The following is a 15,127-nucleotide window of genomic DNA, read 5'->3' on the forward strand; positions in this document are numbered from 1 at the left end:
TCAGTTTTGTCATTATTTTAGCAAATAAATTATTTTATATGTTTTGAGACAGTTTGTTTTAAGAAGTTTCAGAGTTAGTAAAAGATTAAAGTAAAAGTTAAAACTTTTTATTTAAGTAGGCATCTATTTTTTAAGTATTTATTTTGTATTAATACATAACCTCACTGTATTCATTTATAATGTATCATTATTGCGTGACATCTGTGTCAATAATCGTCAAGCACAGGTGACTTCGCGTAGTGGGAGGGGGCCCCCAAATCAAATTCTGCTTAGGGCCCCCAAAAGGCTCGGACCGGCTCTGTGTGTAGGCTACAGTATAATTTTGCTTTCTGTGATTATCCCTAAACAATATAGCACACTAATCTGCACTCTTTAGCCTACGATGATAACAAATGTTTTGTAAGTAATTTATTGTTTCAAGAAGCTCAACAGGAAAGCGAGCAGAGAGGAGAGAAAATCAACCAAGATTATGATTTTCTCTTCTATTGAGACGTTTTATTTACTATTAAGTATTCGTCAATCTCGAGTGCGTTTCTCTCTCTCTCTCTCTCTCTCTCTCTCTCTCTCTCTCTCTCTCTCTCTCTCTCTCTCTCTCTCTCTCTCTCTCTCTGTAAAGGCACAGCATCACCTGCCCTCATTTCTTTATTCAGAAAGCCTTATGAAGTGCCAGGAGACTCAGCCATGAGGTGGCGAGCAGTCGAGGATACACATACAGCAATTGTTAGCTGTTATTTTAACAGTCTCTGTAATAAAAGCGCCGTGATCAAGTAAGAAATCGTTTTGGAATTTGGATTCGGATTAAAGCCTCGTTTGCGCAACTCTGTCAGGTGATTTGATGTGCTGTACATGCATGCAGTGAACGAGACAATCGACCGCGGAAGATATTTAGACATGTAGAGGAGCTGAATTTGCAGGGATGTGGTAGGTAGGCTGAAACACGTCGGAGTGCAGAGTAACAGGGTAGCAGAGTAACATTCAGCTGCAAGCCCATATGGGCTTTGCAGAGCAATCCGAGAAACACCACGTTTAACTTCCATGGGTCTATTTTCTTCTCTGCGAGCGGGTAAGTAGGTTACCTGTTCCTTATCTCAAAGTCATACAGACATGACAGTTTTCACTATACTCTGAGAGACTGTGGTCTCATTTCGCTGAAATGTAAAGTGTAAAAATATTTTGGCTGGTAACTTAAAAATGGCTTTATGTTGTAACATTCTATCTATCTATCTATCTATCTATCTATCTATCTATCTAGCTATCTATCTGTCTGTCTGTCTGTGTTCTCCCTTCAAAATTAGCTATTTTCGTAACCTAATAATGTTACAACATGGTCACTATGTACCACTCTTAGTTTGTTGAATTATTAGCCATGCTCCATGGTAGCTTGTTGCTCAAGGAGTCTCCCTTGGTTCTGAATGATTGCACCTGCACACACATCTGAGATCCCGAGATCCCATGAGATGTAATGTTATCAGAGGCAACTCTGCAAGCAGGGATGCAGAATTACAATAAAATAATAGCCTATGATAATGAAATTAAAATGTCACCCCTTCGTTTTCAACTGTCTCTCTGCTCCTTTTAATTTCCAGTTTTCCTCTTGCACTGTCTTGTTTTCACTACTTCTGATATAATCAAGACTGACAAGAATTACACCAAAGCATGTGAGTACTTTTATGCATGCTTTCTCAAATGCGTCCTGTATAATTAGGCATATTTGCTTTACGTTATCTGGAGGTTAGTGTACACTTAATGTAGCCTATGTCATTCGATTATCAGCTGTTGTTCCATTTTAAAGATTATACACAACTTTGCTGCAGTTCAATGGAAAAATCTATACTTTGAAGTGGTTTTCTGTTTGTTATTGCCCAGGGAATCATCCAGAACAAGAAAATTATGTTTTACATAATTTTTATTTCTGTTCTAATTCCATTTTCATATTATAGTTATGGCACTGTTGTTTTTGAGAAGTATTGAGTCAAATGCAAATTGTAAATAAATCATTAGTACCCTGAATCATGAATCACTGGTAAGATAAACTTAATAAAATATTATGAAGTCATCAAGTTGTAGTTCTTTGCACTTGAATGAACCATTTCAAAATCAATCAAACTGTTTACAACTCAATTCATACAGTATTTTCTAATCATCTCCTTTTTTGTGCAACTGGATTTATAGAAAATACAAAAATAAGACTTTTTATAACCCCACATAAACACTACAAATTTGAAATTGTGCTTGTTTTAGCATTGTATACGAGCTAAAGTCTTTAAGAGATAGTTAGTTGGTTTATCTGTCTGGAAAAATGCTCTCTGAACGGACTGGTGTTTTGGCTTTATTTGAATAAACATGCTCTTTGTCATAAATAATATATAGGGTCTGTGGTCATATGATTGAAATAGGGTGGGTGGTCCCAGGTGGGATGTAGCCTCAGGGCATTTAAACATCTGGGTGATCGTCGATTTCATACTTATTACATTCTTTCTATCCCTCTTTCTCTCTTGTTCCTGCAGATGAGACCATCATCCTTCTTTGCAAAAAGGAGAAGCTCAAAATTGGAACTTGATTGGTCAATCGATTAGGATGTTACTATAAGAAAGACTGTGGCAGGGAGTACATGTTGATGAAACTGATTTGTACAGGTAAGCAAAACATCCAGTTCCGTATGCTTTCTAATTGCTCTCGCAGTACTTTGATGTCATACACAACGATTGGTCTGCACAGCGCCACATCAAGTCCAACATGGTACATAATATTTAACTATGGTGCGCGCTTCATTTATTCTTGTGTGTCTGCCGCACGTGTTTTGCACATGAGACGCACGCTTCTCAACACTACCTCTCTTATTTGACCAAATTAAATTATTATTGACAATTTATCTATCATCGTTTAATCGTTAGCATCCCTAGTGTGAAGCCTCTGTTCTATAAATTTGTGTAAAATTGTGGTCTGTAACTCTGTGTTTGTAACACATAAACCACCAGCAGTAGGTGAGATACAAATCATGGACTGGAAGAGAAAGTAAAGGATGATAGAAAAATCTCCACACTCTTTGAATACATTTTATATTTACAGAATATTGAAAACCATCTGTTTTCTAATCACTCTTGCAATACCTTTATATAATAAACTGATCGGTCTGCACAGCACCGCTTCAAGTCGAACACACCTAATGTCTTCAAGCCATGCAATTGATCAGTTTGGCTGATTCTTCTTTGATTCTTCCTTTTAACTCTTTACTAATTGTCGACCGATATTGGGTTTTTTTATGGCCGATGCCGATATTTTAGAGAGCTGGGTGGAATATATATATATATATATATATATATATATATATATAATATTTAAAATAAACATGCTTATACTTTAGATAGCAACTTCTTGAATCTGCAATCACAGTATTTTTCACAAATAAAGTAATTGTTTAAAAATGTATGAATATGTGAATAAAAAGGAAGTAAACACTGTAACAGGGCACCCAGTAATGTGGTAATTTCATGCACACTGGTAATCATTTGTTTTAAATAAATACTTTTTTTTACTAATTTTACATACAGCACACAGTGAAACCGATATGAATATGACACAGTGGGCAACTGGATATAGCACAGCATATTTTAAATTGAAGGATTTAAAAATTTTCGAACGCGTCTTTTGTGAAGCTGATCTTCTGTTCGCATTCACTCACTTCACACAGACCGAACGTAACACGTTACACGTTTATGCAGGCTACAAATGCACACTTCACAAGATATCACAGCTGGATTTGATTAAATCTGCAAGGTTTGTAAAATTAAACGTTTATTAGATATTCAGAGATTTGTTTAAATGATGGAGATGCGCATTTGCTGAATGTTGACGTTAAATGACAATGTATTTTAGCCTGATTGTTTGCCTTTTCTGTTACAAATAATATAATAGCAAACACTTTACTTTTTCGCATACCATTTACTTTCTTTGTTTACCAGTTCTGTCTAACAAAGTATTAGATATGACTGACAGAGATCGTAAACTAATGAAGACAGAGAATGTGAGTGAGCGCTGTGTGATAAGGCGCTGCCGTTCTCTTCTCAGGCGCTGGTGTTCTCAGCACCGCCGTCAAAATAAAAGTCCCGCTTCCAACACATCGGCCAATCAGAAAAACGTATCTGCCGATATTTTAAAAATGCCAAATATCGGCCGATATATCAGTATTGGCGATATATATCGGTCGACCACTACTCTTTACTTATATTTTACCCGTTCATATTAGGAAACTATGTCGGTCCTCACACCTTCTGTTTAACGTGGGTCTCACGATCACAAGCTCATCAGTTTTGGTCACCAAACAGAGGTAATTGGCTATATACCTGAGATTAGTCTCTTTCTTGTTACACAATCAAAGATACTTTGGTATAGCCCCTGTGATTGCATACACTTGAAATTAAAGTAACGTTTACTTCAGGCAGAGGTATGGCTACTTTTACAGATATAAGTTGACCAACATTACTCCTCTTTTAATAGGTTTGGATTGGCCATATCGTGGTTCACACGTACACTTATATAAAGTAACATTAAATTAAAACAGAGATAAGAAACACCCAAATTGTGATTGGTCAAGCAACATATTTGCTGTTCTAAACGGAAATTCAATTCTTGTCGTTGCGAACCACTTACACTTGAATTAGTGCCAAATATTAGTTGTCACTAATCTGACGCAAAACTTGTGGTAACATACAAATCCATTTAATCTACTTGGGAAAACAATCAGTCGGAATAAAATCAAGTGTAACAATTAATTATGTCAGGTAAATGTATCATGCCAATGTCATAATCAGTTTAAAGATAATAAATACAGAACATCAAATGCTCTGGGATAAAGAGAGAAGATGCGAACCTGACATTATAAAATACATGAAGCGGAGTGTCTTGCACACACTCCGCATCACGTGCTAATTTGAGTTACAAATCGCGCTGAGACTCTTGTTGCATTTCTTTATATAGACAGAAACTTCTTTCACATGGAAACATTTGCTAACAAACATTTTGCTGTAAAAAATTAAAAGCACTTGTGAAGGTCATATTCCCTATATTCACTAATGCCAATCTTCTAAACTTTAAAATGATACCTAACTTAGTAGCGTCCCTGGCTTCGGATTTAAGAGGTTAAGGATACTGTTTAATTGATAAATTCCCATAATCAGTTGTTGTTTAAATTAATGTAAATTGACATCCCTACTTCACACACTTGAAATGTTGATACCATTTTTATTCTGAGGAATAAACAAACAAACCAAACTGTAGGCAGCTAGCTGGGGGTCGAGACAGAAACCATGGCAACGTGGCTCCAAGTTGTGATTCAACTGGGCTATCTTGACACTGAATTGATTAAACAGGGTTGTTTTAAAGGGAGCACTTTTCTCCTCAGTTTGTCTGGCAGCTTGAAAGAGCTCAGAGTTACAGCGCAATAACATATAAAGCATGTAAACTACTACTCAGAGTGCCAGAAATGTCATCTAAGAATGAGAATTTAAATGTTTTCATACATATATTTGACTGAGAGCGATACATCTTCTCGTTGAATTACGTTAAGGTAGGTTGTCAGCCATCAGGGATCATTCTCCACCCTGGGCAAACAAATCCAATAAAAAATTAGTTTTGCTAGTTGATTCAATATTAGAAAAATGGTTCCTGAATGTTAATGCATGCTCAATGTTACTTCAGTCATTCTTTTCCTTGCAAATTCTTAATCAGAATATCACCTTTTGTTGTTGCTGTAATTATTATACGAGACCAGTATTGTGAAACCTGAGGCAATGTGTGTGATTATGTTACCGTTCTTCCAACTGACATATACCTCCGGTTTTACAGACCAGGCTCAAGCCTAGTCCCAGACTAACATGCATGTTTGAGCTGTTTTAACTGAAAGCAACTTGCACTGGTATATCTTAAATTTGTTACTGCCATTGATTTATCTCAAGATGCACACCAGTAATGTTTTTTTAAGGCACGTTTAAAAAAGCTAATTATATGTCCCAATTGAACTAAGGCCTAATCCGGGCTTAATCTAAGCCCTGTCTGTGAAACCAGGCTATTATCTTGTTTGCTAAGTGGCCACCATCCTCTTTTAAACACCTTCGTAAGGGACAGGCAGTCCCTTTAGCCATAGCGCGTTTAAGGCATCTACTAATTCGGACTGACCTTTAGCTAAACTGTTTACCGACACAGGAAATTGTATCTACTTACACTGATGATGTCACAAGGCTTTCAACACGTAGCAAAAGAACATGACATTGTATTTTGTTTAACCTCACCCCATTGATTTAAAAAATTGCCTGTCTTTGGATATCGTTGCATCTTGTTGTGTTTGTTAGGAATTATGTATAGAAATGGGTAAGGAATGATGCTCTGTGACAAATGTAATGTAGTGGATGAGACAGACTGAGATATTATATTAAAATATAATCAATTTCTATTGTAATGTATATAACCCCCTGCATGAATTCATTAACATGAATATTTTTGATCATTAGTAATGTCGGAATCTTTCAGAATGATATTTTCCTGAGGTAGTAGTGTGTGGCACCTGAAGACAACCTGTGGTACCTTATAGTTAGATCACTTAAAATATTGAAATGTATCGTATGTGTCTTGCTGCTTTCCCCAGATGTTAAAATTTCATGTACAATGCAGAAGCCTGCAGGTTGCAGGACTCCTTAAAAATGCACTCGCATAGAGTAGCGCTGTCTAGTCCCTCCCCTCAATTCACTCTGATACATGATACATTGCTCATCTATCCAACACTTTATATGTCACATTAGCCCTGTGGTCCCTGCAGACAGCTTTTTTCCAAGCTCCCAGCCCCCACAGTGGAAGCAAATAACAAAACATAAATAATGATAAAAACCTACATTGTTTTGGCTGTCAAGGACCAAAGGACAAAAAGCACTATAAAAGTATCATAAAAGTGGGCCATAGAACTTATGCATCTTAATGCAAGTATTCTAAAGTAATACAATAGCTTTGTATAAAGAACAGACCAAATTTAGGGTGTTATTCATTGAAAATATTCATCATCAAATCTTATGGACAACTTTTATGCTCCAACCCCCCCCCCCCCCCCCCCCCCCCTTTTTTTGTAGCATGACATATTATTTTACCTGGTACTGTATTTAATATTACTTACTGCCCAATTAGAGTTAGTATTGATCAGCAGATCGCCTGCTGTGTTGCCATTTCCTTTGTTCCTGATGTGACCTTCAGTCAGGCAGTGTCTCAGCTGGTTAGATCTGTGTGTTGCAGCCAGGTTGCTGACGCTGGCTCTAGCCCACTGGGGATGCCCCTGCTGTGTGTGTGAAATAGCACACCCATCATACCTCTCCCTACATCATTGGCACAGACAACATCCACCATTATCGCTACTACAGCCCACTCATAAACACTCGCCCTCCTACAGTCATCCCAGAGGGAGGGGCAAAGAAGACAAGAAAGCAAGATTCAAAGTTGTTAAAAATGTTACCGTTGTCGTTGCATCAGTCCTTTAGATTCATGCGTGGTTGCTTCTATTCCTGTCAGACGGCTTAGCACGGCGTCGTATGCTAGTTAAATGCTCTGTTTTCAAACTTGGTGCCCCAAACTTGGTGACTTTCATGGCTACTTTTAAGTTCATGCAAATCCCAGTTGTAGAAAGGCTTTGTTTCGATTGTTTCGAGTGCATATGCATTTTAATTCTAGAGCGAGAAGGTCTCTCCTGCTACTGCTCACATAAACGCTTTCAATTAGATGAGCAATGGGCGACTCTGAGTTTTGGGTTATCAAAATAAACTTTATTACAACCTTTCCTGAGGAAGAGTACCCACACTGACATACTTCCTTGAGTTGGCCGTGCTTTTGCACAGTTGACAATGTCAGTGGTCCACATTAAAACAGTATTAGTCCATAGCAGCTCTCCTTTCTACTGATAATAATGTACAGTTTATCAAGTTAACTCACTTGTGATCCTTGAGACATTTGATATAACCAAAGTGCTTATAACCGTATATTTTACAGTTTCATATCACAAACTATGAATTCTGTTGCTATTAAAAATATGATCTTGCCCTGACTGAGATATTATCTTTTCCCTGTGGAGACTGTTATTCCTACAAAATGTGAAACATTAGACAAATAGCACTTGGCATGGGAAATGAGTCTGGCTCGGTTTTAAATGTTCATGTGATCTGCTCATATTTTAGTGCAAAGAATTTTTATCAAACTATATCCAACAGCTCCAACCATCAGACAAAATCAGATCGTTTTATGTCTGAATTTTAAAAAATTGATGCGAGATTATGTGAGCATGACTAACAATTTCACTCTTGGAATGAAGCAACCTTGCAAGAGTTATGAATATATATGCTTATGAGCTATATACGAGAGTGAGAGGAGGGAAGTGGGAGTTAGCATGATAGTAATACTTATGAGTTTTTCACAATTGCTACTGCTTTGGGACTAAATCACTTCTTCTTTCATAAAGCAGTTTACAAAGTTGGCATAGAACTATGTTTTTGGAAACGCACCAGTATAAGAAATTTACCAATTTCCAATAATTATTTTCATGGTCAATAATTGATGTGATGGTCAATAAGTTTTTTTGTGTTCCACAGAAAAAGGAAAGTTTATTATAATATTTCACAAAATCTCCAATTTTATATTAAACTTCAATCAAGCATTAACTTTATTAGATATAGTAGAAAAGTAGAAAACTACATTATATTGTTTACTTTCAGTATTGGATTAATTATTTCATACCAAAAATATGTGAATATTGTCTGGTATTTATGGTCATGTATTGTGCATGCCATAGGTAAATGTACATGTTTTTAATTGTTCATGTAATTTTAAATTTGAGATTGTCATGTATATAATTTATCAGACCATAGTAAAACGGGCAAATATAAAATAATATTGGATTTATTGGATTTGTGCTCTATGAGTATACAGCATTTCAGTAACAGCTGCAGTTCCAGCATTCAGCTTTACTCAACAGCAGCACAATAATTCCAGCCTGCAGCGCTTTCCATCTGTGCCTGGCAGTCCGTATTATCCCAAAGTGATAATCTTTGTCAATGTTTTTTAGGTGATCTATATTTGGGTTTGAAAAGGGAGATGGGTGGATTCATGTTGATTGAGTGAGACATACAGAAGTGGTTCATGGGTGCCACTTAAACTAGATTAAGCCACAGGGCCAATGCCTTATCCCATGGGCTCAGTCTGCCAGCCATAACGGCGAGATTGGGATCAAATCTAGAAAATCCGGCAGAAATGGGCCCTACTATTGCATCTCCTGACCCGCTAAAACCCTAGAGTTCTAGATAATGCGGATCTCTGGCGTTAATCCCCCCTTAGCTTAACTTGCTTGGGATATGTGGTATCCAAAGCACCCAGGTTTATCACCACTGTGCCCTTTAATCTGGGTTAAATGACATGGGAATGGTGTCTTTAAATGGCTGCCCATCCATGACAGGAAACTGTCTTCGAGGTGAGAATAGGAACCACTATTTTATTCATTATCCTTGTTTGAGAGCTTCTGTGTTTTTAAAAGTGGCAAAGAATATATTTAGAGTGGCATTTCTAACTCATAAAGCTCATAAAGGCAGGAGGATAAAATACTTAAAATAGGAAATGAATGTGAGTAATCTGATGCCTTTTAAATCAGTACAGCATTTGTAGACAGACTTTTGAATTTTGTATGTTCTGCGATGGATTAACCCTCACAAACGGTACGCAGCCAAGCCCAGAGCCCAGCCAGCCAAGCTGCACGGAGCGAACGCCAGAGCACGCGCCCATGCCAAAGAATAGGGCAGAGCAAGCCATCGCCTCGGAGCCTGAGCCTCACAAGATGTCTGACCAGGTGTGTAAACCGGCAACATCGTCCGTCGTAGGGAATAGAGGACAACCCCACCCACACTCTCACCACTGATGGTGAGCTGCTACTGACCTTTGGTGGATATTTTGAGAATTTGGATGAGGAAATGTCCCTGTTTCTCAGGGAATTTCCACTGGTCCCGCCCCGCATGAACTCTCTTGGCCCTGCCCAGCTCAGAGTCTACTGTGTTCCCAGAATTCCCTCCCAGCCTCTCTCTTTCCCACCTCTTCATCCAAAATCAGCCAGTTCCTCTGCCCCACCTCCACTTGTTTCCTTCAGCCCCTCTGCTTCTCTCTGTGTGGATCTGCCAGGTCTTCAGCTTCACCCAGTCAAGAAAACGTCTTGGTTACGTATGTAACCCTCGTTCCCTGAGTAGGGAACGGAGACGTTATGTCGGATGACGACGAATGGGGTTTCGCTTAGAAAGCCTATCAACTTCGAGTATTACAAAACAAGCCGATGGCAAAGAAATGCCATGGGTCTGCGGAATTTGCATGACGTAACTCCGCCCCACCTCGTGGGTATAAAAGGAGGACGCCGGCAACAGGCAGATATGTTTCTTCTCTGAGGAGCCAAGACTGAGCTCAGGCGATCCCCGCGGTACAGCGGAAAGTGGCAGGCAGACGTAACGTCTCCGTTCCCTACTCAGGGAACAAGGGTTACATACGTAACCGAGACGTTCCCTTTCGTTGTCACTCTGAGTTACGTCGGATGACGACGAATGGGGTTACCAGTCTAATAACGCCACCTTCTCAGCTGTCTTCCAGTGCCCTGCGTAAATCTGAGATCCCTGTCGTGAGACTGGCACGGACGAAGGACTCCTATTTAGCACAGGAATACCAAGGTACACTGGGGAGCATATCCCATAGCTTAGAGGAAATATGCATTTATTGCCAACCCAGAGGGGGGGACTTAGAGAATACACATGTGACCCGAAGGAGACATGGAGAACACTGGGGTGTCCAGCCGCAGGTGGAATATTTCAACCCCAGGGGTGGCAAGGTGGCTTGCCAAGGGAAAGACACATGCTCAAGAGGCTTACAGTGGAAATACACATGTGGGGGTCGCTCAGGGGAGGGACCATGCACACGGGAGGCACCTAGCCGACGCACAGGCAATAGACACTGGCGCCAACGTCAGGAGTGCTGGAGGGACTCAGGGCTTTCGGGGAAGCTCACCTGAGGAGAATATCGCACGTATCCAGTCCGTGGAGTGGAATGGCGAGCAAGCGAAGACACCTGAGCGGGTCCAGTACTAGCCGGTTGAAGCGAGTACATGAGAGGACACTGGCTCCACTCGGAGATTGTAGAATCTGGCGAATGTGTTAGGTGTCGCCCAGCCTGCAGCTCTGCAGATGTCTGTTAGCGAGGCGCCATGCGCTAGAGCCCAAGAGGATGCCACACTCCGGGTGGAGTCGGCAGTCACACCAAGGGGGCACGGTCGACCTTGCTGCTGGTATGCCAAAGCAATGGCGTCCACTATCCAGTGAGACAACCTTTGCTTGGAGAGAGCCTTTCCCTTCAGCTTCCCACCATAACAGACAAAGAGCTGGTCTGAGGTCCTGAAACACTGCGTCCTGTCTACATAGGCGCGGAGGGCGCGTACTGGACAGAGCAGTGCCAAGGCTGGGTCTGCCTCCTCCGGGGGCAGCGCTTGCAGGTTCACCACCTGGTCCCGGAAGGTAGTGGTAGGAACCTTGGGCACATATCCAGGCCGGGGTCTCAGGATCACGTGAGAGTAAGCCGGCCCAAATTCCAGGCACGCTTCGTCAACGGAGAATGCATGCAGGTCCCCCACCCTCTTGATGGAGGCCAATGCAACCAGGAGCGCTGTCTTCATAGACAGGAACTTAAGCTCCACTGATTGCAACGGCTCAAAGGGAGCACTCCGCAGGGCAGTTAGAACCACTGAGAGGTCCCAAGAGGGAACGAGAGGAGGGCGAGGAGGATTCAGTCTCCTCGCTCCTCTCAGGAACCTGATGATCAGGTCGTGCCTACCAACAGACTTACCTTCGACCGGGTCATGGTGTGCGGCAATAGCGGCAACATAGACTTTCAGGGTGGAGGGAGACAGCCTTCGCTCCAGCCTATCTTGAAGGAAGGAAAGCACGACACTAATCGAACATCTCCGGGGGTCTTCTCGGTGAGAAGAGCACCAGTTGACGAAGAGGTTCCACTTCAACGCATAGACGTGTCTCGTGGACGACGCTCTAGCGGAAGTGATGGTAGCCGCCACCGCTGGTGGTAGGGTACTCACACCTGCCTCGTCCCGTCCAGGAGCCACACGTGGAGGTTCCAAAGATCGGGACGAGGGTGCCATAGGGTGCCCCGTCCCTGAGAAAGGAGGTACTTCCTCAGGGGAATCGGCCAAGGAGGTGCTGTCGCGAGGAGTACTAGTTCGGAGAACCAGGTCCGGGCGGGCCAGTATGGCGCGACCAGAATGACCTGCTCCTCGTCCTCCCTGACCTTGCGCAGGGTCTGCGCAAGAAGGCTCACTGGGGGAAATGCATATTTGCGGCCCCGCGGCCAGCTGTGCGCCAGAGCATCCGTGCCGAGCGTGCCCTCGGTCAGGGAATAATACAGGTCGCAATGGGTCGAGTCGTGAGAGGCAAACAGATCTATCTGTGCATCCCCGAACTGGTCCCAAATCAGCTGAACCGACTGGGGATGGAGTCGCCAATCTCCCGGGAGGGGCTGAAGCCGTGAGAGCTCGTCGGCTGCACAGTTCAGGGCTCCAGGGATATAAAGGGCATGAAGCGACCTCAGATGCTTCTGACTCCATATGGGGAGGTGGCGGGCGAGTTGCGACATACGGCGAGAGCGTAGACCACCTTGATGGTTGATGTACGCTACAGTGGCGGTATTGTCTGAACGGACTAGTACGTGTTGGTTCTTGAGCACGGCCCGGAAGCGGCGCAAAGCAAGACGTACGGCCAGCAACTCGAGGCAATTGATGTGCCAGAGGCGGCGGGGTCCTGTACAGGAGCCCGCGGCAGCACGTCCATTGCACATGGCACCCCAGCCCGTGGAGGAGGCATCTGTCGTTACAACGACGTGCCGCGAAGCTCGTTCCAGGGGCACTCCGGCCCGTAGAAAACTGAGGTCCGACCACGGGGTGAAGTTCTGACGGCAGGACGGAGTAACTGTTACTCGGAAGGTGCCGTGTTGCCATGCCCACCTCGGGACTCGGTCGCGAAGCCAAAGCTGAAGCGGTCTCATATGAAGCAATCCGAGCGGCGTTGCCGTGGCTGCAGATGCCATATGCCCCAGGAGCCTCTGAAAGAGTTTCAGTGGAACCATACTCTTGCCCTCGAACTGTCTCAGGCAAGTCAGCAGTGACTGCTCGCGCTCGCTCGTAAGCTGCGCGGACATGGCGACCGAGTCGATATCCATACCGAGAAAAGAGATCCTCTGCACGGGGCAAAGTTTGCTCTTTTCCTCAGTTGACCCGAAGGCCCAGACGAGCTAGGTGCCGGAGCACTAGGTCCCTGTGTTCGCATACCTGGTCTCGAGAGTGAGCTAGGATCAGCCAGTCGTCGATGTAGTTCAGGATGCGAACCCCGTGTTCCCGAAGGGGAACAAGGGCTGCCTCGACGACCTTCGTGAAGACGCGAGGAGACATGGCTAGCCCGGAAGGGAGAACCGCGTCCTGGTATGCCTGCCCCTCGAAGGCAAACCGAAGGAACGGTCTGTGTCGAGGGAGAATGGAGACATGAAAGTAGGCGTCCTTCAGGTCGATTGCTGCAAACCAATCCTGGGGCCGCACACATTCGAAAATGCGTTTGGCAGTGAGCATCTTGAACGGCAGCCTGTGAAGGGAACGGTTCAGCACACGCAGGTCCAGGATTGGCCGTAACCCACCGGTTTTCTTGGGGACAATTAAGTACGGGCTGTAGAAGCCGGTCCTCATCTCGGCCGGAGGGACGGTCTCGATCGCACCCTTCGCCAGCAGGGTGGCGATCTCTGCTCTCATGATAGGGGCGTTGCCACCGACCAAAGTGGAGCGGACTCCCCTGAAGCGGGGAGGAGACCGCGCGAACTGAATCGCGTAGCCGAGCCTGATGGTCCGTGCCACCCATCGGGACAGGAGGGGAAGCTCTAGCCAGGCTCCCAAGAACTGTACCAGCGGGGTCATACGGACCACAGACTTCCCACCGATGGTGCAGCAGGGCGGAATGACTGGCCCGGACGTGGGGGCACAGTCATTAACCGCGCCCTGACAGAGGAGACCAGGGAAGGAAGAACGTTCCACGGGGGTTTGCTCTGCCAGGGGGCTGGCGACAGAGGCGGAAGAGAGCGGCACGGTCCGGGGACGGCGCGCACTGTCAACCGGCTCCGGAACAGAGGGGGACGAGGGGTGCACGGCTCGGGGGCGGCGCACCGTGTCGTCCGAGAACTCTGTGTGCTCAGGGATGGAAATGTTACTTCTTTCTTTAACCACATTAGGGTGCTGGCCACCCGTGGGTGAGCAGCGGGGAGTGGAGAACAAAAGATTCCCCCCCGGCCCTCCACCGGGGGAAGGAGTGGTCCTGCTACCATCTCCTGAGAAGTAATCTTCAACATCCCTGAGTAGCCCGTCTCAGGAGCGCCGCTTGGCCCGGCGTTTAGCGGGGGGCGGGCTGGAGAGGGCTGGGGCGCCTTCTTGCGGCTTCCTCCGCTACCGGGCCCGGGTGGAGGCTGCTGCTTGGGCCGGGCGGGAGGGGCGGGAGCCGCAGGAGGGCGCCCTCGGCGGCGAACAGACTGAGGGATCTGCCTGGTCTGCTGGGTGGAGGCAGCAGCGGGCCGTCGGGGCAGAATGTGCTTGATGGCCTCAGTCTGTTTCTGGGCGGTGGAGAACTGTTGGGCGAAGTCCTCCACCGCACCGCCGAATAGGCCGGCCTGGGACATGGGGGAGTCGAGCAGGCGAGAGCGCTCAGCATCCTGCATGTCAGCCAGGTTCAGCCATAAGTGTCTCTCCTGGACCACAGCTGTGGACATCACCAGACCCAGGGAGCGTGCGGTCACCTTCGTCGCCCGGAGGGCGAGGTCGGTGGCGGCGCGCAGCTCATCGAAGAGCCCTGGGTTCGTCCTACCCTCGTGCATGTCCCTTAGCATCTGGGCCTGATAGACCTGCAGAGTGGCCATGGCATGCAAAGAGGCAGCCGCCTGTCCCGCCGCTCTGTAGGACTTCGCCACTAGGGTAGACGAGAACCTACAGGCTTTGGATGGGTGCTTAGGCTCGCCGCGAGAAGAAGCACTCTGAGGACAC

The 15,127-nt window shown here is 44.9% G+C and overlaps 1 protein-coding gene across 1 annotated transcript in view; it reads left to right on the forward strand.

Moving 5' to 3' along the window:
* The first annotated feature begins 604 nt into the window (after positions 1 to 604).
* bean1 (brain expressed, associated with NEDD4, 1) overlaps positions 605 to 15,127 on the forward strand; it is a 72,291-nt gene continuing 57,768 nt past the window's right edge. The window contains 3 exon segments of the mRNA XM_077229287.1: positions 605 to 1,063; positions 1,587 to 1,658; positions 2,508 to 2,636. Coding sequence (XP_077085402.1) covers positions 1,036 to 1,063; positions 1,587 to 1,658; positions 2,508 to 2,636 — 229 coding nt within the window. The 5' untranslated portion in view covers positions 605 to 1,035.

The sequence above is a fragment of the Siphateles boraxobius genome, unplaced genomic scaffold (genome assembly GCF_051911475.1).
Source record: "Siphateles boraxobius isolate OS27281-9 unplaced genomic scaffold, OSU_SipBor_1 130, whole genome shotgun sequence".
NCBI classification, from domain to species: domain Eukaryota; kingdom Metazoa; phylum Chordata; class Actinopteri; order Cypriniformes; family Leuciscidae; genus Siphateles; species Siphateles boraxobius.